This window comes from Ictidomys tridecemlineatus, chromosome 7 (assembly GCF_052094955.1).
Source record: "Ictidomys tridecemlineatus isolate mIctTri1 chromosome 7, mIctTri1.hap1, whole genome shotgun sequence".
NCBI lineage: Eukaryota > Metazoa > Chordata > Mammalia > Rodentia > Sciuridae > Ictidomys > Ictidomys tridecemlineatus.
Window position 1 is genome coordinate 197,593,266 of NC_135483.1, and position 27,778 is coordinate 197,621,043.

The 27,778-nt window shown below is 65.2% G+C and overlaps 1 protein-coding gene and 1 long non-coding RNA gene across 2 annotated transcripts; one reads left to right on the forward strand and one right to left on the reverse strand.

The window, feature by feature from the left end:
- Positions 1-488: 488 nt before the first annotated feature.
- Positions 489-4,115, reverse strand: LOC120883756 (uncharacterized). The gene is made up of 3 exons (XR_013424472.1): positions 3,020-4,115; positions 2,086-2,242; positions 489-931 (listed from the first exon to the last, which is right to left on the reverse strand). It is a non-coding gene; the product is annotated as an uncharacterized LOC120883756 (long non-coding RNA).
- A 45-nt stretch (positions 4,116-4,160) lies between these two features.
- Positions 4,161-27,566, forward strand: Gpc1 (glypican 1). Its single transcript, XM_078018390.1, has 9 exons — positions 4,161-4,582; positions 22,014-22,172; positions 22,744-23,135; positions 23,757-23,922; positions 24,632-24,762; positions 24,864-24,983; positions 25,064-25,197; positions 25,462-25,637; positions 25,870-27,566. Exons 1-9 carry the CDS (start codon positions 4,417-4,419, stop codon positions 26,094-26,096), a joined length of 1,671 nt encoding a protein of 556 aa, XP_077874516.1. The 5' UTR covers positions 4,161-4,416; the 3' UTR covers positions 26,097-27,566.
- The last annotated feature ends 212 nt before the right edge of the window (positions 27,567-27,778 follow it).

A 27,778-nucleotide genomic window follows, 5' to 3' on the forward strand; every position in this document is an offset into this window, starting at 1 on the left:
GTACAGCCACAAGGAGGGGCTCTCCTTCCCCCAGCACTCAGGGCAGTGTGTGGTCTTTGTCCAGTGGCCACCTGCCATGCATTTTGGCATCTTGGTGCATGAGGTGAATGGCGTGCACCCCCTGCAGGAGCTCTGACGACACAGGGCAAGAGAGCGGGGTAGAGGGAGGTGGCAACACAGTCCAGCTCACTGGACTCTGGTCTTGTGGGGTGGCGTCACCTCTAGCAGGCACAGGAAGCACACAGAGAACCGGGAGCCCATCAATGCAAACCTGAACTGCAAAACTGGAGATGACAGACAGAGGGCTCCCAGAGCCAGCCGCAGCCGGTTCCACGGGCTGAAAACTAGAATCCAGGCTCCCACGGGCCTCGTGCTGGACCCTATCCTGGGGTTGGGGGGGTGGGCAGGTGGGCTAGTGCCCCAACAGCACCTGTCCTTCATGTCCAGCACTTCAAAGGGGGGGTCCTTTCACTTAGAGCACAGCAGAGGACATTTTCAATTGGTCTTGTTCTGGAAATTGCTCCCTGTTTGGGGGACAGAGTAAACCCTGAGGCCAGGCCTGCTGACAGGCTTGCCCATCCCACCAAGGGCCCAGGAAGACCTTCAGGCCCCTCAAGGTCAGGAGCCCTGTCTGCACAAACCCTAGGACTCCAAACTTGCGGAGCCGGAAGCAGCCGCAGGTCATCCTTATCTGAGGGAAAGGTGTAGGCAGAGGCTGGAAGGGGAGTCAGGCAGGGGAAGGGTCCTCTCCACCTGGGCAGGCTTCTCACATGCAGGTCAGGGATCCTGCCTCATCCACAGGCAGGTCCTTGCTGGCTTGGACGGAAGTTGGTTAGAAAGATCATCCAGGTCACATGGATCGCAGAAGAAAAAGACCGGAGCCGGCAAAAGTCCAGGCGGAAAGAGGGGGACAGAGGGCCAGCAGAAGCTCCTAGGAAGAAGAGCAGACTGCTGAGCGGGTCTCTCGGTGTCCGTGGGGGCAGCCTACCCGTCTGTGCTGGGAAGTCGTGTGCAGAGTTCAGCCCAACACTCAGGCTTCCTCTTCCTCCCCAGGACATGGCCCAGGGCCAGAACCAGGGGGCAGAAAAACAGCCCAGGGATGCTGCGCCCAGCTGGCATGGCTGTGTGGGGTCAGCTCCTGTTGCCAGGGTGCTCAGACCAGAGAGACAGGCGTCAGGCCCAGAGAGGACAAAGGCGGCCCGTGTGGGTGGCCCAGCCCTCTCTGAGCCGACCTTCCCTGAAGACTGGCCCAGACTTCAGCTGATCAAAGGGTCTCAGGACTCAGCAGAGCAGAGCGGCTGCCAAAGCACTCTGCCTTGGAGTTGAGTGCCCTGGGGCAAGGGTTTGGAGGGGGGCGCAGGACCACCCTCGAGAAGAGTGGCCTCCATGTTCTGTGTCCTGAGAACCCTGGGGCATCCCACGCCCACTCATCAGTGCGCCCCAGAGTTTAGACTTCAAACCCAGCTTCTCTGAACTGGGGGCCTGGCCCAGGACTGGGACATTTCAGAGACCTACTAAGCGTTCCAGCTGGCAGGGACCAGTCTCCACTTCCCAGAATCCACACAGGAGCCACCCTGAGGAGCTGTGTTGGGCTGAGGTCCCTTGGAGGGACCACAGATGGCCTATCACTGTGTTTCCCAAGCGTGAAAAGGAGGTGGAGAGGGCCCCGGCACCTGGAGGCTGTGTCCTCAGTGGCCAGCAAAGACCCCTGGGCAGCTTCTCCTCCTGTTACCAAGCCCTGCAGACCTGCTCAGGGCCTCCTTCCTTCCAGCAAGGATCCCAATCATCCTTTGCAGAAAGATTTCTGGTATGGAGGTCCCAGCCTGCTCCCCTGCTGCCCAGGGGCACTGGGCTGTTCCTGGGAGCCACTTCCTCTCCACTGGACACACCTTCCCTCAGGCTGCTGCCCCAGGGGCCGCCGGCTCTTTAAGTGTGGGGACCTGTCTTCTGCAGTCCCCCAAGACACCACCTCCTGCGTGCCCAGCTGGTCAGTGCCATGACCTCACCGCACCTCATGCCCTCTGACCCCAGCTGCCTAGATGTACTGCTCCCACCCCCGTGCACTCCACTGCCACCAGGACTGACCCTTACAACAGGACATCCTGCAGTGACGTCATGAACATGCTGGAGAAGCAAGACTTCTCTGGTCTCTGGGAGTGGGCTTCCCAGAAGTGGATCCAGAGCCGGTCACAGGGCAGCAGGGACCACATCTCTCTGAGCTCAGCACCTCTCTTTGATCTTCCTGGAAGATGGGGACATGAAGCTGAAGGCCAGCCCACCCTGTGGCTGGGACTGTTTCTCCTCTCCGGGGCCAGCCCTGGCCCTGCCTGGCACTCCCTCACGGGTTAAGGCTAAGCACCATGAGGATGCCAAGGAGACCAAAGGGAGAAAACAGCAACAGCCCTGACCCTCAGCCAGGGAGGGAAGGCAGCTGGGGTCCTGTACCAGCCACACATGTGGCCCTGGGGTCTCCTCACCCAGGGCCATTCTCCAAGAGGCCTGTGCTCCTTTTACGCCTGTTCCCCAGATGGAATGGGCACAGAATGAGCAGTGCTTTCTAGAAAGTCTGGGGAAAGTCTGGGGGCCAGTCCTGAGACCCACGGGTGGAAGGCGCCAACCTGGCAGGTGGAGCTAAGGATGTTCTAGGGGAGGGGTCACCTGGGCCAGCACCATAGCTGGGATCATCACATCCTTGAGATTTGCTGTCCACAGGTCCAGAAATGACCTGGACACTGCCCTGCCCTGAGGACTCACTCTCTCATCAGGATAAAAGGAAGCCTGGAACAATTCCTAGACCAGCTGGGTCCTCCTGATGCCCCTGCACGTGGGTGGGAGGCGTCAGACTCCCCAAGCTCAGAGAGGCAGGGAGGAGGAGCCAGGCAGGCCTCAGGCAGGTGAGGGGAAGCCGGCCAGGCCCGGGCAAGGAGAAGCTGGCCTGAGCATGCAGCATACGGCTAGGTAAGTCACAAAAGTGACACAGAGGCGGGACAGCGGGGGAGGGCAGATCTCCACCACCTACCTCTCAAGCAGTGACTCAGTCCCCTACCCAGGGGGCAGTCTTCTCTGGGGGTGGGGCAGGGAACCCCAGCTACGGGTACTAAAGGTGCCAAGTTTTGTGTTCTCCTCCCACTTCCAGCCAAGGGTTCACAGGCTGGCCCAGGTCACGATGGACTCTGGGACCACAGCATGGAAGAAATGGAGAAGCCGGTCAGATACTAATGGGGGTTGCCTTGGCACCCCCACTTCCCTTTCCGCTGACAGCTAAGGGCACTGCCTACTCTGCCGGGAGCCCACCCGCCCTCACTCCTCCACAACCTGACCTGTAGGTCCAACCCAGCCCTTCTCCAGAGGTCACTGGCCGCCACCGGCCGCCAAGCCTACAGACCCTCCTCCGCCCCATCCCTTTTGTTTCTCGAGCATCCAGAGTCACGTGCAGGGGACCAAACACCGCGGACAACCTCCAACGACTGCCGATACGCAGACTTAAGAGCCGGGGAGGGCTAGTTTCTTGGCCAGTTTCCTGCGAACAGCTCCTACCCTCCCCCACAAAACATCAGGTGTGAACTGGGGCGAGGAAAGGCTCCTGGAGAGGACGGGGGAGAGAGGACTGGCACCGCGTGCCGGCGAGGAGGCCGGCGGCGGACGGAGGTGCGCAGCGCGGCAGAGGCGAACGGGCATTGCGGGAGCCGCCGCGCATGGCGCTCGGCCCGGGTGCGCGAAGCCCGGCAGGGCTAGGCATGGGGAAGCCGGGAGGGGTGCTGATTTCGGCTGGGGGCGGGGAGGACCCTGATTGGCGCTTGGAGGGCGTGATGTCACGTCCGGCGGGGGAAGCCCTGCCTCAGCGGCCCCCCCCCCCCGCCCACGCCCCCACCCCCACAGGTGGTGTCTCCGCCCTGGGCGCTGGGTGTAGGGGCCTGCCCTCGGGGACCTGGGACTCAGCCTTAGCGCTCTCTGGGTCTTTCCGCTTCACCCCAGCGATCAGTGGATTTGCGCGGGCAGGACGGGCCTGCGCGTCCCCTCCGAGCCCAGGAGCGCAGCGTGCTCCCGGATCGCGCCTCCGTGCCGCGCCCCGCCCCGCCCCGCCGGGTGCTCCCCTCCTCCCTCCCTGCGCTCCCCGCCCCGCCCCGCCCCTCTCCGCGGCCGCCGAGGGGCCGGGCCGGCGGCGGGGGAGGCGCCGAGCTGGGACTGCGCGCTCGCCCGCCGCGCTCTGGGCGGCCCGACCGAGCGGCCGGACCTCGCGCCCCGCGCGCCCCAGCCGGCTTTTGTTGTCTCCGCCTTCTCGGCCCCGCCGCCTCAGGACCGCGAGCGGTGCGCGCCAGGACCTTGGCTCTGCCCTTCCCGGGCGGGGACTGCGCGGGGCTAGCCGGGATCCGAGAGAGGCGCGCGCGGGCGGCCGGGGGCGCCGCCGGCCCCGCCATGGATCTGCGGGCCCGAGGCTGGTGGCTGCTGTGCGCGGCCGCCGCGCTCGTCGCTTGCGCCTGCGGGGACCCTGCCAGCAAGAGCCGGAGCTGCAGCGAAGTCCGCCAGATCTACGGGGCCAAGGGTTTCAGCCTGAGCGACGTGCCCCAGGCGGAGATCTCGGGTGAGTGAGAGCGCGGCGCAGGGCCCAGCTGCGGGTCCCGGACCCCAGAGCACCAGAGGTCTCCTCTGCGCCCCCTGCCCTCCCTCTCGTCTGCACTGCGCGACCCAGGCGCTGGAGCCCGCCGCCTGCGCTCGGCTGCCTGGGCTCCGAGTGACCCCCAGCGCCCCTCCGCTCGCCTTTACCCCCACGGTCCTCTCCCCATACTTCGGCTTGGCCTGGTCGTCCCCCATCCCCCAACAGGCGTCTTGGTCCCTTCCCCGAGTTCTTCTCGCCGCCCCCCCGCACGGAGCGCTCCTTCCGAGCAGCCTGCTCGGCCTAGTGTGCTGGCAGGGCGGCAGTCCCAGTCTGGGGCAGCGCGCCGGCCACCCTCGCCACGGGACGAGCGGGAGCTGCGGAGCGGGCTGCCTGGGCGCTGCCGGGTCTCAGCGCGGTGGGGCTTTCGGGCGCAGATGACCGTGATCTAAAACTAGACTCCACTGTGGACCTGGCCGGGAGAGTCAGGGGTCCTGCCCAGGGATTCCCGCGGATCCCCAACAGCGACAGCCTAGATGGGTTTTGTGGGCAGATCCTCTCCTGAGTGGTGGTGGAGAAGTGATGAGCCGGCTGTGCGCTTCTGTGCGACCTGGGCCAGGGCTCGCAGGGGATTCCTGCGAGGAACTTGTGCCCGCTGGCGCCCAGCCCCCTCGAACGGGTCCTGGCGGCACTTGGGGCCCGCCCGAAGCCCCGAGCCCAGCTGCAGGTGGTCGGCGCCTTGGATCCCGCCCAGGGGCCTCGTCATCTCTTTGTAAGAAGAGCGGCCCTCCTGGCGGCGGCCTCATCCCTGCAGCTGCCCTTCCCCTCCCTTCCCTGCCGGCCGGAGGAGCGTTGCGGACAGAATTGTATGTGAGCTTGGGACTGTGGGACCCTACTGTGCTCAGGATCGCCCAGATCTCAGGCTTCAAAGAACATGAGGAGCCTTCCTAGGTCCGTGAAGCACTCTGGAGCACAGTGGCCAGGGTAGAGCAGGCCAGGGTCCTCTGGAGGCCCTGGGGGTGAGGATGTGCCCTGGAGGGGCTGCACTCAAGTAGTGACCTGGGGACTGTGGAACTACCACACTATGGCATCCTGATGGCACGTGGAGGTGGCCAGGCTCTGGAGCTCTGCCTCACAGGAGGGGCACGACCCACAGCCCTCCCCTCAGCCTGACTCTGGACGGGCCCCTCTCAGTCCCCAGGACAGGCTTGTTGTGCTCCTCCTGGAGACAATGCCTGTCATCATCAAGCTGCCTCCTGTGCCTCTCTGGTCCTGTTTGTCTGAGAGGTGGCACACCTGGGTGCCTGGCAGCACAGGGGCCTGGCACAGGTTGGCTAGTGCTCTGCCCACACGGGAACTTGTTCCCATCCTGGCCTTTCTGGGGACCCCCCTCACACACACCCCCAGTGGCTGAGCAGCGGCTGCCTGACGCCAGCCTGGGGGCTTGGAGGGTGTTCTCCTGAGAAGCCATCGAGCCACAGCCCTGGTGAACACATGCCCCCCAGCTGGCGCCTCCCCAGGGTCTCCTGAACTTGCTGCTGTTCAAAGTTAGACACAGAGTGGCAGAGTGGGCAGCTGCCAAGGGCAGAGAGGGCAGGCTGGAGAGGTGGGGTGGACTGACCAGGATGTGGCTGCCAGGGATGGGGAGCAGTGGGTCAGGGATGCAGAGCAATTGCCTGACGTCCGTGATGGGTGCTGTCCCTCAGCCTGGACATGTGGCTGCCTGCGCTGTCTCCAGGGTCACACTGGCCATGGGCTGGAACCTGCTCTGGGTTCAAGTGCATCCTCCTGCGGCATGTAAGATGGGGTGGGCTTTGGGCTTTTGTGTCCTCCCTGCTGGTTTACCTCGAGGGCCTGCCACTCTCCCCAGAAGCTCCATGACTGTACCCTGCTACAGTCCCCAAAAGATGAGAGCACTCCGCCAGGCACCGGACAGTGGGGAGACTATATGTGCCATGTGAGTCGAGGGGAACAGGGTGACCTCCCAGGGGAGTGGCAGTCCTAGGGACAGCCAAGCCCACATCCCCTCCTGCTCTGTGCCACCAGGCTCAGCCTCCTAGGACCGGGCGCCCTCTGGTGGCTCCTGGTGGCAGGGTCCTCCCGGGTGCCCTGGATCCTGGGGGCCAGCGCCTTACCCGGGAAGAGGTCTCTCCTCGGAGGATGTGGGCCTGAAGCCGGAGGCCTGCTGATGTGCCCACTGGGCTCAGGTGACCCAGCCTTTGCAGGGGCACCCAACACCTCCCCAAGGTTAGAAGGAGGAGAGCAGCCCATGCCCATCTGGCCTCCCAGCTGAGAAGGGGACACTGTGAGGAACTGGGCTCTGTGGGAGGTATGGTGTACTTTGCTGGACAGCCTGGCCAGGCAGTGATGACCACAGCTGCCTGTGAGGAAGCTCGGGGTGGCAGCCGAGCCAAGGCCACTGCAGCAGGCAGCCCTCTGTGCCCGAGTGCTGCCCAGAGGGTGGAGCTGGCCAACCCTGCTGAATCACGGCCGCGGCCAGCAGGGTCTCTACCTGTGCTGGCAGGTTGTCTCGGGCCACAGGTGTTCCCTGAGCACCTGCCCAGCTCCCGTCTCTGTGGCTTGTCCTGTGTCTGCTCATTCACTGGGGTCCCTGGGGGCAGGGACTGCCACTGTCTGGTTCTCTGTTGTCACCGCTGAGCGGTACCTGGCTGCTGGCCCTAAGTAGGTTCTCAGAAGACCCCTGTGGGCTGGATCCGTGCTGGGGTGGGTAGGGTGGGTAGAGGGTGACTTGGAGCGCATGCAGCCTTGTTGGCAGAGGAGGGTGGGCCCAGAGGTCCAGTATTGGGATTGGCGGTCAGAGGGGGCTTGTAGCTGTCCTGTGACTCCCCTGCTCTGGGATGGCCACCTGCCTGCCAGCTTGAGGGGCTCCCCCAGCCCTGGGCCTGCACAGGAACCTCACCCCACCCTGGCCCTCAGCAGGAATGGACTGTGCAGCCAGAGCCAGGATGGCAGCACAGATTTTGAGGGGAGGATCCCACGTTCCAGAGAGGTGGTTCTGGCTAGTCCCAGAAGCCACCCACATCTGCCCCTTAGTTGAGCTGAGGGTGCCACTCAAGCCACCTGGCCCATTGCCCCTCTCCAGATTAGAAGGTTCTCTGTGCCCTGTCCTTTCCAGGCACAGAAGCCACCATGCGGCTCAGCAGGGGTCTCCAAGGTAGTCCTGAGTTTCCGCTCTGCCGCAAGAAGCTGTTCATCAGGCCCAGCCTGAGGACCAGGCTTTGGGGCACCAGGGAACTGCCATTCAATAGGGTCACCTGCACAGGACAGGCTGCCTGTCCCCCCAAGTGGGGCCCTCTGCTCAGCCTCCTGGGTCTCTTCTCATCACTCACAAGAATGCAAACAGCCACAATTGTCCCAAGGTTGCCAGGAGAGGAGCAGGCAGCCTCAGGCCCTGTCCCCACTCACCCCAGAGGCCTGAGGAGGCCGGTGCAAGCCCTCTCGGGTAGCAGTGTCCGGAGGCTGACAGCACTCGCCGTGCCTGTCTTCTGGACACTGTCTGGTCATCATGTTGTAGAGAGGGCCAGTACGGACCCATTTCACACATGAGGGAATCAAGGCCCCGAGAAGCCACGAACTTTCCTGGGGCCCAGGCTGATTAACCCCAAGGCCTTTGGCACTAACCGCTGCCCAGTGAAGCAGCTCAGCCTGCCCTGTCCCTGGCTCCGTGTTTTCTAGAAGCCATTGAGCCTGGAGGCCTGAAGTGGGCTTTGGCAGCCTGGGCCCTGGAGACACCTGGCTGCCTCCCCACTCAGCCCGCCTTGGGTGCCACCACTTGGGATTTGGAACTTGTTTGGACAGACACCCGCCATCCTGCCTGGCTCCTGCCAGCCCTCAGGTGGAGGCCAGCTCTTCAGCTGTTTTGGACCAGCCCCTTCAGCCCCAGCCAGGAGGGCCACTTCTGAGCACCAGGGTGTGCCCAGAGGATGACCCAGCGGTACTGCTGGCCAGCCCAAGGAGACTCCCCCAACAGGTCCCAGTCAGGGAGATACCAGCTGCCCCAAGTGGGCAAGGTCCCCTGGAAGGGTGGACAGACGTCCTGTTCATAAGCAGCAAAGCCAGGGAAACTAGACGGGTTGTCTGTTGGTGGGCTGTGGCCCCACAGTGCCTCTAATGCCGATGCTAAGTAGGGACAGTGCAGGTCTGAGGTCACAGGCCTGCCTGGAGGGACCCAGGGCACAGAGCCAGGAGGAGGGGTCAGTGGGTGTGTGAACACACCTGTTTGGACCATGGTGCCCACAGCTGCGGCGGGCACTGGTGAGGACGCTGCAGAAGACACGCCGGCTCCGGCCCCAGGGCGTCAGGTCTGCCGTGCCCTAGGCTGGAGGGGCTGCCACTGTTCCCCCAAAGCCTGGCTCCGAGTGACTTCAGGCCGGGACTCGGGACCTTTTCAGGCCCAGGGAGGGGCCAGAGGGATCCCTGTACCCAGTCCTAGCCTGGCCCAGTGTCTCCAGGTACGGACCCCAAGCCGCCCGTCCTGGGCACAGCCCTGTTCCATGAGGGGCCCAGGCTGGGACCCCTGCCCCGAGCCCAGCGCCTCCCCTGGTGCCCACGGCAGCCAGACAGGCCTGGGCAGGTGCCGGAGCTGCTTGAAGTCTGTGTGGGGTGCTGAGGCACGGTGCAGGGGAATGCCCCGTCCTGAGTGGAGCACAGGGCACTGGGGGGGCCGTCCTGATCCCCAGAGAGCAGGCCCGGGCCTCCCACCTCCTGGCCGTCCTCAGCGCCTGTGCCGGAGAGCCGCGGGCGAGGGCACGGCGACAGCAGGGCTTCCTGGGTGGGCTTAGGAGCCCTGGGGCCAGGCCAGCCTCAGTGTCTCCTGTGGGTCAGTGTCCCCGTGGCTCCTGGCTGCTCACCATCCTGGCACACATACCGTCCTCTGAGGGCACACGCCCAACTCCTCGTCCCTCAGGACCTCATCCTCAGCAGGGTCCTGGCCTCTCAGACACTCTGGGCAGGCCTCAGTGCCCTGCAGCGTGGGGATATTCTGAGCGCCCCTTGCGTGCCAGGCAGGGGCTGGCCTTGGAGGCTGGCTCCAGGGCTGCCATGACCGAGCTGGACAGCCAGTGAACTGCAGCCTCGTGGTCTCCCAGCCTTGCAGGCTGGACGTCTGGGACCCCGGGGTCGGTGGGTAACTCCCCTCCGCCAGATCCTGCTTGGCTGGCGCCTTGGCTGGTCAACCTACCTTCCTCCTCACAGGCTCCTCCCCACACGCATCTGTCTCCAGGTGTCCCCTCATATGAGGCCATCTGTCCCCTTGGGTCAGGGTCCAGGATGATCTCATCCTGACCAGTTACATCTGCAAGGACCCCGTCCCTAACACGGGCCTCTTCTGGGTCCTGAGGTGCCATTCAGCTCCCCTGAGGAGGGTGCTGAGCCCGCTCCACCTCACTAGAGACTCTGGTCTCTGGGTGTTCACGACTCTGGCCACCTGAGGACAGGGCCCGGCCTCTGCTGGTCTCTGGCACCAAGGCCCTGGTGACGGTGAGGGAGGTGGCCCTCCCTACCTGCTCCTTGTCCTGCACACCCACAGCCGTCTGGGGCACAGCTGGTCCCTGCCGACGGGAGGCCTAGCCCCAGCCCCCTTCCTCGGTGGCCTGGGCTCCCCTGTCAGGGTCAGGTCGCCCTCTTGCTCGAGTCCTGGCTTGGTGGTGCTCCCCCAGTGACCCGAGCTGGGCCTGCTGACCGGCGTGGCCCAGAGCCAGCAGGGGCGGGCAGTGAGCGGTCTGAAACCCGGGGCCTGAGCCCTGGGACGCAGCGGTGACAGTGGGGGAGAGCCTTCGAGCCAGCCACCTGCTCAGCCCTCACTGGGCCTCCGGGGAGTCTGTGTGGTGCGCAGCCGAAAGAAGCCCAGGGCGTGTGGGTGGCGTGCTGTCCTGAGGCGGACTGGCCAGGAGGCCGCTGCTCACTCGTGGGAATGCGCCCTGGGTTCTGAAGGGCAGTCCCAGGGCCTCCATACTCCTGCCCCTGGGCCTTCTGGCTGCCCTCAGCACCCTAGGCTCCCAGAGGAGCAGTGGCTCTGGGTTCCGGAGGAAGGAGAGCCAGCACAGAGAGCCCACCCGCTGCAAGCTGCCCACAGGCCAGGCCAGGGTAGAAGCAGTCAGAAAGTCAGGACCCTGCAGGAGGCCGGTGCAGGGTGGGGAAGGCCAAAGCAGAGAGCGGCGGCCCCCAGGCTCAGCCCGTGGGCTCTGCCTTGCCAGCCCTGCAGCTGGGCAGAGAGCACAGCCAGCCAGGGAGGCCATGGGCGACCCAGGCAGGATGGCCGGCCAGCAGGTCAGAACACAGAAGGCCAGGCTAGCCGACCCCCAGCCAGCCACACCTAGGTGGACCTCCTAAGGTCTGAGCTGGCCCTTCCAGTGGTCACCAGATAGCTGAGCCCTGCTGTCCTGCCTCGTCAGGGGGGACACAGGCGAGCTGGACATACTGGGAGGCACGGACCTCCAGCCTTGTGCCCCTGCAGCCCCGAACATCTAGCTAGAGCTGTGGTTGGGTGGCCTGGGCACCTTCTGTAGCCCCAGTCTTGCCCACAGCCCTGGGGACTGCCCTGGGACGAAGGGTGTGGGCACAGGTCTCCTCCTGGGGACACCGAGGCCTTGGGCTTGGCTCCACCCTCCTGGTGGACAATATTGGACCATGTCCCCGAGACACAGGAGAGCTGTCTGAGCTGTCGCACATTGTGGCCTGTGGGTGCCCGTCTGCCTGTCCTGGGTCTGGTGCATCCTGGGTGTCTGAACTGTCCCTATGGTGAGCCATGTGTGACGTGCCAGTTTGTCCTCAGGTGTCTGGGCCATGAGTGCCCCTGACGCTGTTGGCCCCCAGGATACCTGTGACTGTCCGCCAAGCCCTGGGGAGCAGATGATGCCACTTGCTGCCAGGGTTGGCTCAGGAGCTCACACGTCTGTGCTGGACCAGGGCTCTCCAGGGCAGAGGAGCCCAGCACCACTCCGCTGGCAGAGCTGGGCGCAGCGGGCCCTTGGCCCGCGTCAGGCACCCTCCCTTGCAGAGAGGCACCCCCAGTTGGTGCTGACCCCTCTAGTGGTGGGGGCTCTGGGCGTAGGCACCTGGTCAGACACCCTGCACAGGTCCCCCTGGGGCCGCTCCCCACCAGGAAGTGCTGCCCAAGGGCCTCTGGCGTCTGGGTGGTAGGCCCGGCAGGCTCCAGGCCTCTGTCGCATGGTGGGCTCAGGAGAGGGTCAGGTGATGAGGGTCAGGTGGATAAGCAGGTGGTCACTAACCTGGGCACAGCTCAGGGTCGGAGACAGAATTCAGAGATGACAAACGTGGCTAAGAAGGACTGACCCCTAACTGAGGGGCACCTTGTGTTCCTGGGCCTGGGACTCAACCAACAGTAGGAAAGGTGATGTCACCGTGGCCGGCCACCACAGCATTGAAGCAGTCGCCTCTGCCACCCTCACCAGAGGGCACAGGCCCAGGTACAGAGGTCAAGCCGTGCTGGGCCGCGAGCGGGGCGGCCAGCCTGCGTCGCCCAGTGTGGGGCTGAGCAAGGGGTGTGCTCCTCTCATGGAGAGGCACAGGCCTCTGAAGCACCCAAGGTTCCCTCCTGAGCACCTGCTGTATGCAGATGCCTCAAAGGTACCTGAGCACCTACTGTGTGCCAAGCGCTATTCTTGGTGCTGAAGTGAAGCCACCAAGAAGGTGCTCCCTGGCGCCCAGGACCGTGGAGCAGCGGAGGGTTTTGTGAGTGTCCTTTTAGACAGTGACCAGTGTGGCTCACGTCCTTTAAAAGCAAAAGGAAGGGAGTGACCCTCAGTGTCTGTGCTAGGCTCACAGTCACACACCCACCTCGTGACACAAACCCTCCAGCTGGGCAGGAAGGAGCCTGCCTGAGGTCAGGCTGGACCCCAGACGCAGCCCAGCCACTGTCCTGCCCGGCCACCTCTCCAGTACAGAGGAAGGGCCCAGCCCCACGGCTGCCTGAGTGGGTCTCTGCCCACGGGCTGCTCGTGCACCTGCCTCCCCGGAGCCTGGCGCACCTGCTCTCAGAGTGGTGGGCCGCAGGGTGGACTTGGCACGTCCTGGGAGAACACGAGGAGCCGTGGGGACAGGGTGAGGAGGACGGGATTCTCCCACACTCTCATGGGGCGGGCAGTGGGAGGCTGGAGCAGGAGGCTGAGCAGCCCCCTGTGGCCTGCTCCGAGGCCACACTGCAGAGAGGAGGAAGGACGTCCACCCTCAGGGGGCCTGAAGCCCTCAGCACGCGTCCACCCCTGGGGCTGTCCTGGAAGGCGTGGGCTTCACTGGACACAGAGCAACAGAGGTGGGCCAGTGAGAGGGCCAGACTTGGCACTGGGCAGGCAGGGGCTGGGGGCGTGGTGGCCAGAAGACCAGAAGTGCACTCTGTGTCCGTGTGGGTGCCCGGCGGATCCCCACATGTGCTCCTCCCCCAGAGCCTCTGTCTGCGAGGCACGATGGACAGTGAGTGTGCTGTCAGGAAGGAGGACCTGGTGGCTGCCCCGAGGAGTGGCCAGGCTGGAGAAGGCCAGGCTCGTGGCTGTGGGCCGGTGGTTGGTGCTTGTCCATGTCGGCACACTGACTCGGATCCGAGGATAAAGGCCTGCCAGGATAAAGCCACATCCTCCGCTAAGGGCTTCTCTCTTAAGGATAGTGGCTCTTCTTGGTGGCCATCATCCTAGCAAGGAGAGGATCCTCAAGGGAATCCAAAGCCCAATCTACGGGTCCAGCTTGCCTGCCTGGACTCCAGTGCCAGCTCTGAACTCATTTGCTGAGTGACCTTGGGCAGATACTGAACCTCTCTGCGCCTGTTGTGTGTCATCTGGGCGGCACGTTGCTGAGAGAACACAGGAGGAGCCGTGGGCAAGGGAGGGGAGGGCGGTTGGAGCAGGCCTGTTCTTTTTCCAAGTCCTGTCTCGTCCATGTAGGGACGGTGGGGCCAGTGTGCCTCTGGCCAGGCTGAGGAGCTAGGAGTCTGGGAGATCCTGGCCAGAGTGGTACTCACCCATGTCCCTGGGCACAGTGGATGGGGGACATGTGTAGCAGACCCTCTCGGGCCAGCATGGAGGGTAGGGCTGGTCAGGAAGGGACAGGAGACAGTGCCGTGGGGCCTTGTTCTGATGGGCCTCTCCTGGCCGGGTGGCATGGCCCGGCCACCTCTGTGTGCTGCCTCTGACCCCATGTGGGGACGGGCTGTTCCCTCCTCTCGGCTGCCCTCTGGGGCTGGATGGGCCTCCCTGAGCCATAGGGCCCCTCTGCCCAGCTGCCCCACAGATCCAACGCCCGGGTGCTGGCGTGCCTCCTGCCTCCGTGGGGACATCCATGTGCGAGCCCTGACCGAGGCGTGGGGAGGGAGCAGCCCCAGGCTCCCACCTGCTCCTGGGGAGGGCCCGTCCTGGTGGGGGCTCCTGAACCTTGGGGAGCCACTGGGTGGGCACCCCGCATGTCCCAGAGGTCCCACCTGAGGGTGCTTCAGGTGAGCTGTTCTGGCCAGCAGCGACAGTGCGGGCCCTTGAGGGCAGCTGGCTGGGCCCCAGCCCTGGCCAAGCCTGGCACTCACTCCTGGGGATCAGCATCAGCCCAGAGACGGCGACCACGCAGCCGCCACGGGACACTGCGCCTGGGCCTGTGGGCAGGCAGAGGTGAGGGAGCCGGGGTCCCCCGTCCACACTGCCTCCAGCAGCCTCCGCGGGGTGTGAGGACCAGGCCGGGAGCCACAGAGGTGTGTCTGTACAGCCAGGGGCTCGTGACTCCAGGAAGGGCCTGCCCACACCCCACAGGGACAGGTAGACACAGGACAGTCCATAAGTGGAGAGGGCTGTGACTCATTCTGCAGCACGAATGTCCCAGACATTTTAATTCCGAATCCGGGGCCGTTTTCCGTGTGAGCAGGCCCACGAATGTCTCTCAGTGGGTCCCGAGTGTTTGGAGGTGACTGAGGGTTGTCTGCTCTCCACCCCGGGAGGCTGGCCACCTGGCCTGTGTTTTGAGCTCAGTGCAATGGCAGGAAGCACACTCGTGAGCTGTGCGGTGTCACCACCATCCAGACGACTCGTAAAACTGAAGCTGCTCCTGTTAAACACAGGTCCTTGTTCCCCTGGCCAGGTCCCTACAGCCGCCATCTGCCGTGTGCTCTGGGGGCCTTGTGTGAGTGGAGACATCCAGTGCTTGTCCACCATCATACTGTCCTTGAGGTCCATCCATGATACAGCGAGCGTCGGGATTCCCTTCTTTCAGGGCTGAATAGTATTCCATTCTGTGGATCTGCAGTTTGTTCATCCATTCAAGGGCTGAGTGACCGCTGGCTCTTTCTACCTCTTGGCCCTTCCTTTCCAGTGCTGTGCCCTGGTGTTCAGGTGTCTGTCGAGGTCCCTGCTATCAATTCTGACACTAAAACATTATTCATGTTCATCTCAAATTCAGAGGTCTCACTGGTGCCAGGGCTGTGATCAGCCACCCTTCCCTAGTTGTGCCTTCAGGGTGGGGCCAGGCTGCGCTCAGGAGCCCACACACCTGCCTGCCTGGGCGGCCACCGCCCCCGGCCAGGAGACCGCCCAGGCCTCTGCAGCCCGGCATGTCTGCTCCTGCTTCCCCTCGCCTGCCTGCTTAGGAATTCCCCGGATGGAACCTGGGAGGGAGAGGGGCTGTGAGGCCCGGCCACTCCTACAGTGGCCTTGGGCACACCTTGACACACCTCATGGTTGAAGAGGATGTGCAGAGTGCCTCTTGGTGGGGCCTGGGGACCTCCCCTGGCAGTTCCCAGCTCCCCACACCACAGGCTGCGAGGGACCGCAAGGGGCACCTGCTTGAGGGAAGGGGGGTCTGCGTGTGTGGAGGGGCCTCGTCCCCCAGTGCCCTCACGGGGAGTACACAGGTGCTCGGCACCAGGTCCCGCCAGGGCTGCACAGAAGCCAGGGGAAGGAAGGGGAGAGGGGAACAGGTCAAGACTGTGGGGGAGGGGTGGCTGGACAGCTGTAGGGTCCTGGAGGCCAGGTGGGGAGTGGCCCAGCCCCTGCCCCAGCCTTTCACCTGCACCTGCTCTGGGCTCTGACTCAGCCCCATCTGTGCACATGGCTGTGGCCTTTCAGCACCCACACTGTGTCCCCTAATGTAGCTCCAGAGTGTCCAGTGTGGACACAGCAGAGGGAGCAGGATCTGTCCATATGCGGGCCTCCTCCGCTGCCCTGTGTCCCAGCAGGGGTTGGGGAGGCAAGCTCTACCCCTGGGCTCTGCAGTGTGGCCACTCTTGCTCCCCCACACCTCAACCCCTACCCTGCCCCTGCTTGGCTACTGGACAGGCCCCAAGGGAGCGCCCCCAGGCTGCTTGGCGGGGGAAGAGAGACCAGGGCTGAACTTGGCCTGTGAGTGGGCTGCCCAGGACACTTGGGGCTGGCCTCATCCCCAGTGTGTTCTGAGGCCAAAACATGAGCCATGGACAGCTGAGGTGGCCTGCTGGGGGGACCTGGGTGGCGTCCAGTTGGGCCATGCCAGACCTGGTGCTTCCTGGCAGAGTGGCCTGACCAGGGGTATCCTGTGCAGGTAGCAGGAGCTAAGAGGACAGCCTTTTGTGTTGATCTTAGGGGGTCTTGGGTGTGTGTCCAGCCTTGGTAGGGGACCTTGCTCAGTAGCTACCTGCTCACAGGTTTCTGTGTCTCCAGGTCAGACTGCCAGGCTGGGAAGGCACGGGACTGGTAGAGGCTGGGGAAGGGGTGTTCTCCCCAGCTGGTGGAGACCGGGAGCAGCCCCCGGTGGTGTCCCACAGCCGAGTGGGGAGAGGACAGCTACAGCATAAACCTACCTGGGAGGGTGACCTGGCGGATGTGGGGTCTGGTAGTTTTGAGGAAAAGCAGATGCGGATATTGGGAGCAGGTGGTTATGGAGGGAGGTCCAGGTGTCCTGGGGCTGGGGCCGGTGGAGGCTGTAGGGTACCTAGGTGGCTTTTTGAGTGCCCTGACAGCACTGGGGATCTGCTTGAGCTGCAGCAGAACTCTGTCCTGTGGTCAGCTGCCACTCACCATCCCGCCTAGATGCCTGATCCCACCCCTCCCCTCCCTGGAGGCGCCTGGCTCCCGGGAGCACCTGGCGGGGGCGGGGCAGCGCTGGGCGGGAGGGCCCGGGCGGCCAGGCGCAGCCCGCGGTTTCCATGGAGACTGGGGCGGCGCCGACGCAGCGGGCGGGCTGCGGGAAGAGGCGCGTCCCCGCGCCAGGAGCCGCCCTCCGCCGTGCGCGCCAGTGCTGCTGCGGCGCTGCCCCTGGCTGCGGTGGCCACCGCGTCTCCAGTGTCCGCGCCCGCCGGCCCGTGTCCCCCAGGTCCTTCCAGCGAGCCCGTCCGGCTGCGCCGCGGTTCCCCGGCCGGGCCCCTCTAGGCCCCACGCGGCCTCACCCGGAGCCCCGCGCCGCCTGGACACCACCGCAGCTTCTGGGGACGACAGAGCTGGAGCCGCCGCTGCGCTGCCGGAAGGGGGTTCCGAGCCTCGGCCCGAGGCGCCTGCGTCTCCGGGAGCCAGGCTGGATGGCCGTCCCTGTCGCCCGCCGCCATCCCCATCCCAGCCGCCACTCATCTCCACTCCTCCTCCTGGCCATCCTCACCCGCTGTCCCTGTCACTACCGCCTCAGTCCCATCTTCAGCCCCATCCATCCTCATCCCTCTCCATCAGGAGCGCGGTCGCTGGCCTCCGGGTCCCCTCCATCAGCCTCCCCAGCCTCGCTGCACCCGGCCACCCACCCCCTCTGCTGCTGGCGGTCGGCTCCCAGGTGCACCCTGTACCCGTCTCCCTCGCGGTCATACCCCCGCGCCCCGCCGCTCTCCCGCCCCCATCCTTCCTCGCACCCTTCCTGCCGCAGCCCCCTGCCGCCGCGAGCCCCCCTTCCTCGTCCACCGAGCCCATCCCCCTCCGCCTGTCGCAGCCCTGGAGCCCCCTCCCGGTGCCTGCCGCACCCACTGCGGCAAGCCCCTTCCCCGCCAATCCCGGCGCCCTCCCGCCCCTGCTCTGCCGCAGCCCCCGCACCGCCGCCCCTCCCGGCGCACGCCGGCCGCGCCCACTGCACCAGCGCCCCCTCCCCGCTGCACCCAGCGCTCGCGGCTGCAGTTCCAGACCCTGTACCTGCTCCTCCGGCTCCGCGCGAGGGCCATGGCGGCGGCGGTGACAGCCCCTGGTGTCTCGGAGCCTTTGTTCCTCGCGGGGCAGCCTGGCCCTAGTCGCCCCTGCAGGCAGTGGCGGGTGCCTGGAGCCCCCAGGCCTGGGAGCAAACACTCCCACTGAAGGCAGAGGTGTCAGCTATCGACTCCCCTCGGTGATGGAGGCGCTGTCCAGCGGAGGGCTCCTTGGTGATGCTGTCACTGGGTGAAATAGGGACGGGGGTTTGGATCGTGACATTGTCCGGGAGGGAAGCCAAGCACGTTTGGGGTTGCAGACAGGGATTGAGGGGTGCTGTTGAAGCCATTTGTGAGGAGTGGAGGTACCAATTTGCTGTCTCCCGATGGTGCCTTGGTGGTCACACAGCTGGTGGTCAGGTAGGACCCCCACAGGAGCAGGCCGGAGGTGCAGGCTTCTTGGGGAACAGGGGCGAACACAGTAAAGAGGTCCCCCCAGGAAACCTGGCCATTTGTCTAGTGCTCCCACTCCTGGCAGGGGCAGGCTGTTGCACGTGGGAAATCCTTTGGATGGAGTCCAGGGGCAAAGTGGGCACCCGCAGGCTTTGGGAAGAGGACTTTTGCTGGGGAGAGCCTCCTGCCCTGGTCAGCCAGGCAGAAGGCCACTGTGGGGATCCAGAGCTTGGGGGAGGGGGTCTGCTCCTCTCCCTTGGCATGTTTTGGTGTCCATGGTGCCTGGAGCTGTCCACCCTGATCTGTGAGTGCCAAGCACCTGGGGGTCTCAGCTTCCTGTCTGCACACCCATGTGGAAGCTTCTGGAGGAAAGGGCTTGGCCAGGAGCCATCTCTGCAGTCTCCTTGGGAGGGCTCCAGGGTGCCGTCACGGGCAGCTGCCCACGTAGACCAGGATAAATGAGGCCGTGTCCGGCATCAGATGGTGACCCTGTCAGAGAGCAGTCTTGGCTACAGCGTGTGCTGACCGCGAGGACCATGGGTAGGGGGCTCATGCCCAGAGGCACAGGGTTGGAGCCGCGGGGGCAGCAGGGTCTGGCCTAGGAGGTGTCTAAGCCGCGGCTGGTAGGGGTCTTGCCGAGAAACAGCCTGGGGTGACCCCATGTGGTCTGAATATGGAGGGAAGAGAACCAGAGGGCAGCCGGGTGGCTGGGAATCAGGAACCACACTTGGAGTCTAAAGAGATGGGTGGAAACAAACCTGCCATGAATAACACCCCACCCCCACCCCCAAAAAACCCCAAAACCTGGGAGTATCAGAAAAGGGAAGTATCCCAAAGACGAGGGAGAGAAAGTTCTAGAAGGATGGGGTAGAACAGATTCAGCCAAGGGATCAAGAAAGAAAAAAAATCAAGGGACAGGTTTCGGCCCAGCAGGAGGCAGCGTGAGAGCTGGACCTGTACAGAGGGAGGGGTCTTTGGGGGGATGGCTCCTGGGTCTGGGAAGGAGGGCTTCTGCGGACTCACTCTTCAGCCTGACGGCCAGGCGGTGGGGACGGCCAGGCGGTGGGGAGGCAGACACGCCCGCACACACTTCAGGGCTGAGTTGAGAAGCGGGTGGAGACTTGGCCAGACAAGTCAGACACAGGTCACTGTCATCCATGGCACCCAGCCCTCTCCAGACAGCTGCCCCCACTGCCACAGCTTGTGTTCCTGCAGGTTCAGGGCTGCCTCGGGGACAGACATCCAGATTCGCCCCCGGGTCAGGGTCTGGCTGGGCCAGGGCTCAGCAGGACGGAAGCCTTCTGCGCAGCGGGCCTCAGGGGTGGCCTGGCCCAGCCTGCCCGGGGCCCTCAGGCCGGCGCCCAGGCTCTGGCTCCGTGTCTTCACTCCCGTGTTGTCCGAGGAGGGAGGGAGGGACGGGGGCTGTGCTAGGGCGGCCGGAACATCGCAGGTCACCGGGCCGGCTGGGCGAGGTGGCCGGGCAGGGCCAGGGCTGCAGAGGAGGCTACAGGGAGGGCCCTGCTCCCGATGGCCGGCCAGCCATGCCGAGGAGACCCTCCCAGAACCAGTGCGGGATGGGGGAGCACCAGTGCTCCTGGGCTCCAGTGGCCTGGCCTCACCTCTGCATCCACCTCCTCCTGGCTGCAGGTTGGGTGGGAGGGGGTCCACTGGGACCCCAGCATTCGAGAGGGAGAGCACAGCAGTCTGGTTTCCTCCTGGCAGCCCCAGTCCTTGGGCCACTGACCTGTCTTGGCCCAGCCTGAAGGTGCTGGCCTGCCTACCTGCAGCACATGCCTAGCAGCGGGCCCGGGTGCCCTGGTACAGCTGAGCCCGGGGTGTAGACTTAAGGCCCCTGCTGACACCTGCAGCCTCCTGCCCGAGGCACGGCCCGGCCCTCAGGGTGGACTCCCCCAGGTGCGCTCCCCACCCCTCCTGTGGAGGGGGACATCCTCGCCCAGCTGAGGCAGCGGAGCTCAAGACCGCCCCCTCAAGTAAACATGACCCGTCCTCACACAGTCCCATGGCAGTGTCCCTTGTCTGCCGAGCCCAGACGGCCATGGCCATGGGTGTGGGGCAGCTGCGGTTTCTGCAGACTGCGTCGGGAAGGCGCAGGCCCCGCTGAGTCAGGGTCAGTCAGACTGCAAGAGTGGAGGGCGGCCCTGGGTGCGGACGGAGATTCTGTGCCTCATCCTTCCCACCTGAGCTGGAAGGGGACGGGGGCCCTGTCCACCAGGCTCTGGCAGGGTGGATCTGGGGCCCCAACAGGCTCCCACAGGCCCCCGCCTGAAAGGCCTGGCAGCAGCTCAGACCCCTGTCCCCCCAGCAGGCCTCTGGCTTAGCAGGGTGTGGCCAGAGTGGTCACCTAGCTCCTGGCCCTGTCTGCCCATCAGTCCTGTCCCTCCTCAGGTGGGAGCTTGGTGGCATGCCGTGTCCTGGGATGTGGCCCCTTCAAGGAGCAGGCACCCAGGTGGGGTGAAGGAGGGTGTCAGCAGGGGGCACAGGATGGGGGCCTGGGGGCAGCACTGCTCTCGTGGTCAGCACGTGCTTCTTCCCGTCCAGCCTCCTCCGAAACACCCACCTACAATCGCCCCCTTTCTCTTGAGACCTGCTTGAACCGGGGGTGTCCCTGAACAAGGACCCCACTTCTCCTGTTCTCCTGCCAGCCTTGCTCCCCCTCAGCTCTCGGCTGTGGGACGGAGGCTCCCTGGGGGCTGTGCTGAAGGAGGAGCCGTCGTCCACACCCCAGGTGGGCTCTCCTGGCCCCTCTGCCCCCACCAGGCAGCCTGGCACCTGCAGCTCGTATCCATGCTGGGTCCAGGGCAGAGGCCACAGCAGGACCCCAGACGGTCTGGTCCCTCCACTTTCAGCTTCCCCTGGGTGCTGAAGAGCCCTGTGCCGCGTGCGCTTGACGCCCGGGCTCTGCAGGGTGAATTCAGCCTGACCGCAGACGCCCCACTCCAGCCCCAGCTGGCTTGGGGGGAGGCAGCGGCCCCAGGCCCTGCAGGTGGCCTGAGCCCTCTTGTGGCTGGCTAGAGGCTAGTGGACCTCTCTGTCCACACCCGAGGCTCAGGTCCCGGCCGGCAGACCTCTGGGCCCACCTCCCAGCAGAGCTGCACCTCCCCGTGACCCCTCTGGGTCACCTTGATGCCCTCTGCCTACTGAGGGACGGGCAGCTGTGAGCTTCCCACCCTCGAACTTGGGTCCCCAGACCCCTCCCCACTCCCTCCTGGACACAGAGGTTGGCCTGTTCCTCCCATGTCTTCCCATGACCCCACTCCGCAGGGGTCAAAGCCACATAAGGCTGGCCCCAGCCACCCTCCAGCACTCCTCCACTGCCTGTGGGCGCTCCCCATTCCCACTGGCCCTCCCTGCACCCTGACCCAGGAGGGCACCAGGGGAGCCCCACCAGGTGGTAGTGTGGCTTGGTGGACAGGCCCAGGGTCCCCTGGAACAGAGTGGCCCAGCGGGTGTGGGTCTGAGCAGCTCGGTCTCCTCCCGAGGCCAGGAACCTTGGTCCTGGTCTGTACAGCAAGGTCCTTTAACACTGGATCTTGGGGCCACGCACTTGTCCCTGGTTTTAAACAGCCACACGTGCACCGTGGGCTCTGTGGGGCCAAAGCCTGCCCTTGTCCCCCAGGCGGTTGGCGGTCATGCTGTGTGGCACCGTCCCGATGGTGCTGCTGGAAGCCGACACCCAGCCGAGCAGGGTACTGGGTACCCAGAGGGCCCTGCCAGGGCGGCCGCCCGTCCCCTCCACAGCCCGCACCCAGGTGCTGTGGGGTGTGTGCCTCACTGGGCACTCCACGAGTTCTGGTCTGCCATCCTGTCCAGGAGAGCCCTGGGCAGCCTCGGCCCCTTCTCGCCCTCACGCCACGTTCCCCACAGGGGAGCACCTGCGGATCTGCCCCCAGGGCTACACCTGCTGCACCAGCGAGATGGAGGAGAACCTGGCCAACCGCAGCCGCACGGAGCTGGAGACGGCGCTTCGCGACAGCAGCCGGGCCCTGCAGGCCACACTGGCCACCCAGCTGCACGGCATTGACGGTGAGTCTAGGGCTGGGGACAGTCTAGGGTTGGCGGCATGCTCCTTCAGGCCGGGCCTGAGCCAGGGGACCTGGCAGGAGGAGGGAGGCAGAATGAGCACCTCGGAGCTGGGACTTGGGTATTGCTGTCAGAAGAGGGCTGCTCTCGGGTGGGGCCTGAGTGGGGGACAGACAGGGCTGGACTCGTTGGTGGCGATGTGGACCCCACCTGCAGCCTCATCTCTGTGCTGGATCATGACACTCAGAGCAGTTACAGACCTTAAGCTGTACTTCTAGAGAGGACGGGGACTCTCCAGGCCCCATCCTGGGCACATGGGGTACAAGGGCATTTCCCCAAACTGTGGGGTCTGCAGTCCATGCTGGTACCTGTGCCCCCACCCTGCCAGGATGTGTCCATCGGAGGCACATGAGGCCTGTGGGGCCCAACCAGCCTCTGCAGCCTGGCATCTGGCTCTGATGACCACAAGGGCAGTGTCTCCCCGCTGGGCCCTCTTGTCCCCATGGGCTGCCAGGGTGTTCGGGTGATTGGACAGAGAGCAGGACCTCTGAAGGCCGCCCTGCGCTGTGTGCAGGTCACTTCCAGAGCCTGCTGAATGAGTCGGAGCGCACGCTGCAGGAGGCCTTCCCGGACGCCTTCGGGGGGCTGTACACGCAGAATGCCCGGGCCTTCCGGGACCTGTACGCCGAGCTGCGCCTCTACTACCGCGGAGCCAACCTGCACCTGGAGGAGACGCTGGCCGAGTTCTGGGCCCGCCTGCTGGAGCGCCTCTTCAGACAGCTGCACCCCCAGCTGCTGCTGCCCGACGACTACCTGGACTGCCTGGGCAAGCAGGCCGAGGCGCTGCGGCCCTTCGGGGAGTCCCCGCGGGAGCTGCGCCTGCGGGCCACGCGGGCCTTCGTGGCGGCACGCTCCTTCGTGCAGGGTCTGGGCGTGGCCAGCGACGTGGTCCGGAAGGTGGCCCAGGTACACACGTGGCTAAATGTCCCCGTGCCCTGCCCCAGACTCGGCCCCTGGCAGCTCTGCCCTGTCAGCTGTGTCCCCAGGCGTGAGCTCCACTCTGGGCCAAGGGCTCTGGCCAGCCCACTTGCTGCCCAGTCCTGTCTTGGGCCAGGCTACGCCCTGGGCAGCAGGGGAAGGGCCGGAGGCCTAGGGCTAAGGCTGGGCCTGGCTGGGGGCTCGGGATCCACTGGGGGTCTGACACAGGTGGGGCTCTGAGGCCTAGCCAGGCCCCCCTGGAAGGGCAGAGGCTGCCTGCTACGCCCATGCCGCCCTGGACGTGAGCTGCCCCGACTCCAGCCAGGGTCCTCAGCATGTCACCGCACCGCTGAACCTCGGGTGGCTCTGTGTGGTAGGGCTTTCTGCGTCCCACCAAGGGTCGGTGACGATGGTGCGCTGGGAGTGGTGACCATCCCGACGCCTCCCGGGACCTGTACGCCCTGCATGCCCAAGCTGGCCAGGCAAGGTCCCCCATGTGTCAGACAGAGCTGGGGTCACCTCTGACTCCATGCAGAGCCTGCCAGGACTTGGTCAGGGCTGCAGCTCACCTCATCGGCCGGGTGTGCTCAGGTGGCCTTTGCTCCCCAGGTGCCCCTGGGCCCCGAGTGCTCTCGAGCTGTCATGAAGCTGGTCTACTGCGCTCACTGCCTGGGGGTCCCCGGTGCCCGGCCCTGCCCCGACTATTGCCGAAACGTGCTGAAGGGCTGCCTGGCCAACCAGGCAGACCTGGACGCCGAATGGAGGAACCTTCTAGGTGAGCCCCTGCCTGGCCTTGGGAGCTCTCCACTGTGGACCTGGAAGGCAGGTGGTCCCTGCTCAGTAGGGAGACCCAGGGCCAGATCTGGGTGGGAGTGTGGGGTTGAGTGTTCCGATTGACCTGGGGGGATACTGTGGGGTTGTAGTTCCTTGTCCTGCCCCACTGAGCAGCCTCCAGCACATGCATGAGCTACGTATAGGCTCTGACACATGGGAGCTGGCACACACACAGGCCGCCGGCAGGTACGTGTGCTGTCACGTGTGTCTCTACACCCACGTGCTGCCATCAGTGGGTGACCCAGGATGCCCATGTCCATCTGCTGGCATGTGAGTCAGCACACACACCCACACACGTCAGCCTGCAAGAGCAAGGCGGGCGTCCAGTGGGTGGGCAAGGTGCCCACACCGTGGGCATCACATGCAGTGCCCATGCCTACGTGCTGACGCCTGTGACATCACGATGTGAGGCAGAAACTGACCCAACGTGTAAGCTCTCAGTGCACACGGCTTGCACAGGTGGGCGCGTGTGGATGAGGTGGGCCCAGGGACCACAGATGTCCTCTGTGGGCATGAGCTTGTGCCCTGGGTGGGCTGTGGGTGTGTGCCTGCTGAGTGCTGGGCCCCACGGGGAGCAAGCCCCTGGAGCCCTGCTGTGGACCTGCACTGACCCCTGCCTGGCGTGTCTGTGTGGGTCAACATCTGTCCAGACTCCATGGTCCTCGTCACTGACAAGTTCTGGGGCCCGTCGGGAGCAGAGAGCGTCATTGGCAGTGTGCACATGTGGCTGGCAGAGGCCATCAGCGCCCTCCAGGACAACAAGGACACACTGACGGCCAAGGTTCGGGCAGGGGCCACCAAGAGCATGGGGGGGGGTGCTGCTGTGGCCCACCTGGGCCCGAGAGTCCCTGCTGGCCTCCAGGACCTCTGTGGTGTCTGTAGGTCATCCAGGGCTGTGGGAACCCCAGGGTCAACCCCCAGGGCCCTGGGCCTGAGGAGAAGCGGCGCCGGGGCCAGCTGACCTGGCAGGAGAAGCCCCCAACAGACACGCTGGAGAAGCTGGTGAGTGGCCCTCCCCTGCCCTGAGTGTGGGGAGGGCAGGGTGGCTGCGGCTGCCCGGTGACCTGACTGTTGCCTGGCAGGTCTCCCAGGCCAAGGCCCAGCTCCGAGACATACAGGACTTCTGGGTCAGCCTCCCAGGGACGCTGTGCAGCGAGAAGATGGCCATGAGCTCTGCCAGTGACGACCGTTGCTGGAACGGGATGGCCAAGGGCCGGTGGGTACTGCCTCGCTGGCCATGTCCTGCATGGGGCTTGCAGGAGTACACAGGAAGCGGGGCTGGGGGGGGCATGCCTTTGCCCAGACACTTGAGGGTAGAAACCCCCCACTCCGGCTGTGCGGCTGCCACTGGCCCCTGGAGGGCTGCTGGGTGCCTCAGCTGGGGGTCTTGGGCTTGGGGGGGGGCCAGTGGGAGCAGGTTCTGCTGGCACGGGCCCCTTTGCAAGATGCAGTGACGGGGGCTTTGCCTGATCTGCCCCAGGTACCTGCCCGAAGTGATGGGTGACGGCCTGGCCAACCAGATCAACAACCCCGAGGTGGAGGTGGACATCACCAAGCCAGACATGACCATCCGGCAGCAGATCATGCAGCTGAAGATCATGACCAACCGGCTGCGTGGGGCCTACAGTGGCAGTGACGTGGACTTCCAGGACGCCAGTGAGGGTCCCGGCCCTGGTGGTGGGGCTGGGCACTGAGAACCAGGGGTCCTGAGGGCTGTGAGGGTCTGCTGCTGAGCGGGGACACCACGCCTGTGTCCCTACAGCGGCTGAGGCCCGGCAAACCCAGGAGGGCCAGTGGCAGTGGACCTGGGCCTCACAGAGAGCCATCGGGTCCCTGGACTCGGGGTCTCTGGGTAGGGACGGCTGCTGGAGTCCCCTCTCCTCCCCAGGTGATGACGGCAGTGGCTCAGGCAGCGGCGGTGGCTGCCCTGACGACATCTGCGGCCGGAGGGTCAGCAAGAAAAGCTCCAGCTCCCGCACGCCCTTGACCCACGCACTCCCCGGCCTGTCCGAGCGAGAGGGGCAGAAGACCTCGGCCGCTGGCCGCCCCCAGCCCCGTGCCCTGCTCCTGCTCCTGCTCCTGGTTCTCGCGGCAGCCAGGCCCCGGTGGCGGTAACTGCCACGGCCCAGGGACGAGGCCCAGGACAGACTTTGCCAAAACGCAAAACAGGATATTTAATTCCCCTTGGCCTGCAGAGGCCTGGGGCAGGACGAGGGGACAGTGGCTCTGTGTGCTGGGCAGGGTGCGTGGGGCCTTACCTGCCAGGTCCTCAGGTCAGCTGGGGGCCAGTGTCCCCAAAAGCCATGTATTTCAGGGACCTCAGGGACATCTCTGGCTGCCCATACCCCCCACCCCCCCCAAGGCCCTTGGAGGAGGTGACCCTTAGTCATGTCCCGCTGGAGACCTCGAGCGAGCCTGTGCCTTCTGCCGGGGACTCACTCTTGCTGCACCTCCCTGGCTCCACATCAGCAAGGCCACCCCTCTGCACCCCCAGGATGTCGGGGCCCCGACCATGCTCTGGCAGGGCCTCTGAGCTTATGCATGATACCTCCTACCCGTGGGGCTCTGAAGCCAGGGCCCACCCTCCCTGTGTCGCCTCAGAGTCCCAGTGGACGCAGTCCACCTTGGGGCCGTGCCAGCATAGCCACACCCCGGCTCTGCTGTGTTGACCTTTTGCTTATAGGTGGGGTGCTGTCCCCACCACCCAGGGAAGCAGAGGGCCTGCCCCTCACGTGGGCTCACATACGCAGGCCTTCTGGGGCCAGGTCTGCAAGAGGAACCCCACTTCTGGGGAGTAGCCAGCCATTCCTACCCCACCCCACCCAGACAGGATGGCCCTGGGGCTGTAGGCCAGGGCAGCAGGGGCAGGGGCAGGCATAGCCTGACCATCGAGGGCTTCTCCGGCACTTGCACATTCAAACACTTCTCTCCCTGCCCCGAGACCTGCACCTCAGTCCTCCTGGAGCCCAGCTTGGACCCTGGGGCCCTGGACTGAGTGTGCCCAGCTCACTGAGGGCATCAGGCCCAAAAGCCAGCAAGCCCTGGAGCAGGGACTGGCGTCCTGTAAGAGGGGCCCCTGCATGGCGAAGGACGACAGGGGCGGACACCGAGTTGCCACAGCCAGGGACAGTCGTTCCAACCCACACGGGCCTGGAGAAGGTCACTCAGTGCTTCTGTCATCTCTGCTGCTGGGCCGGGGGTCTTCCCACCTGCACCGTGGGGAGGCTCTGGGTGCTGGTCCAGCCCCTTGGCACAGGGTGGGAGACTCAAGCTGGTCCTTGGACGTGTTGGGTCAGGCCCTTGGGACCCTGCCCTGTAAGAGCCCCGTAAATGCCATGCAGGCTGAGGTGGCTGGAGCAGACCCCAGTCCTGGGAGGCAGCATTGACACTGCCCGTGATGGCCAGGGGCGACACCCCGCACTACCCCACATGCTTCTCTGGAAGGGGCAACCCTGAGCAGCCACTGGTCAGGGCAGTGGCCCAGCCTGCTGTGTCCTTCCTCACGAGGCCCCTGGTCACTCAGTGCCAGCAGGTTGCCAGGTCACATGTGTCGAGTCCTGGTATGAATAAAAGGCTGGAGACCCACACAGGACAAAGCCTCGTGCTGCTCTGAGCCTGCAGAGCGCGTGTGAGCTGGTGCCCGTGCGTGCACGGCGGGACGTGGGTCAGGCTCTGCTGGGAGGGGGGCCCCGTACTGCCGTGGGCTACTGCATGGCCAGGCCCTGGCCAGACCCCCGTCCTTGGCTGAGCACCCTTTGTGGGGTGTGGGTAGGAGAGGCAGAACTGGGCTCCAGGTG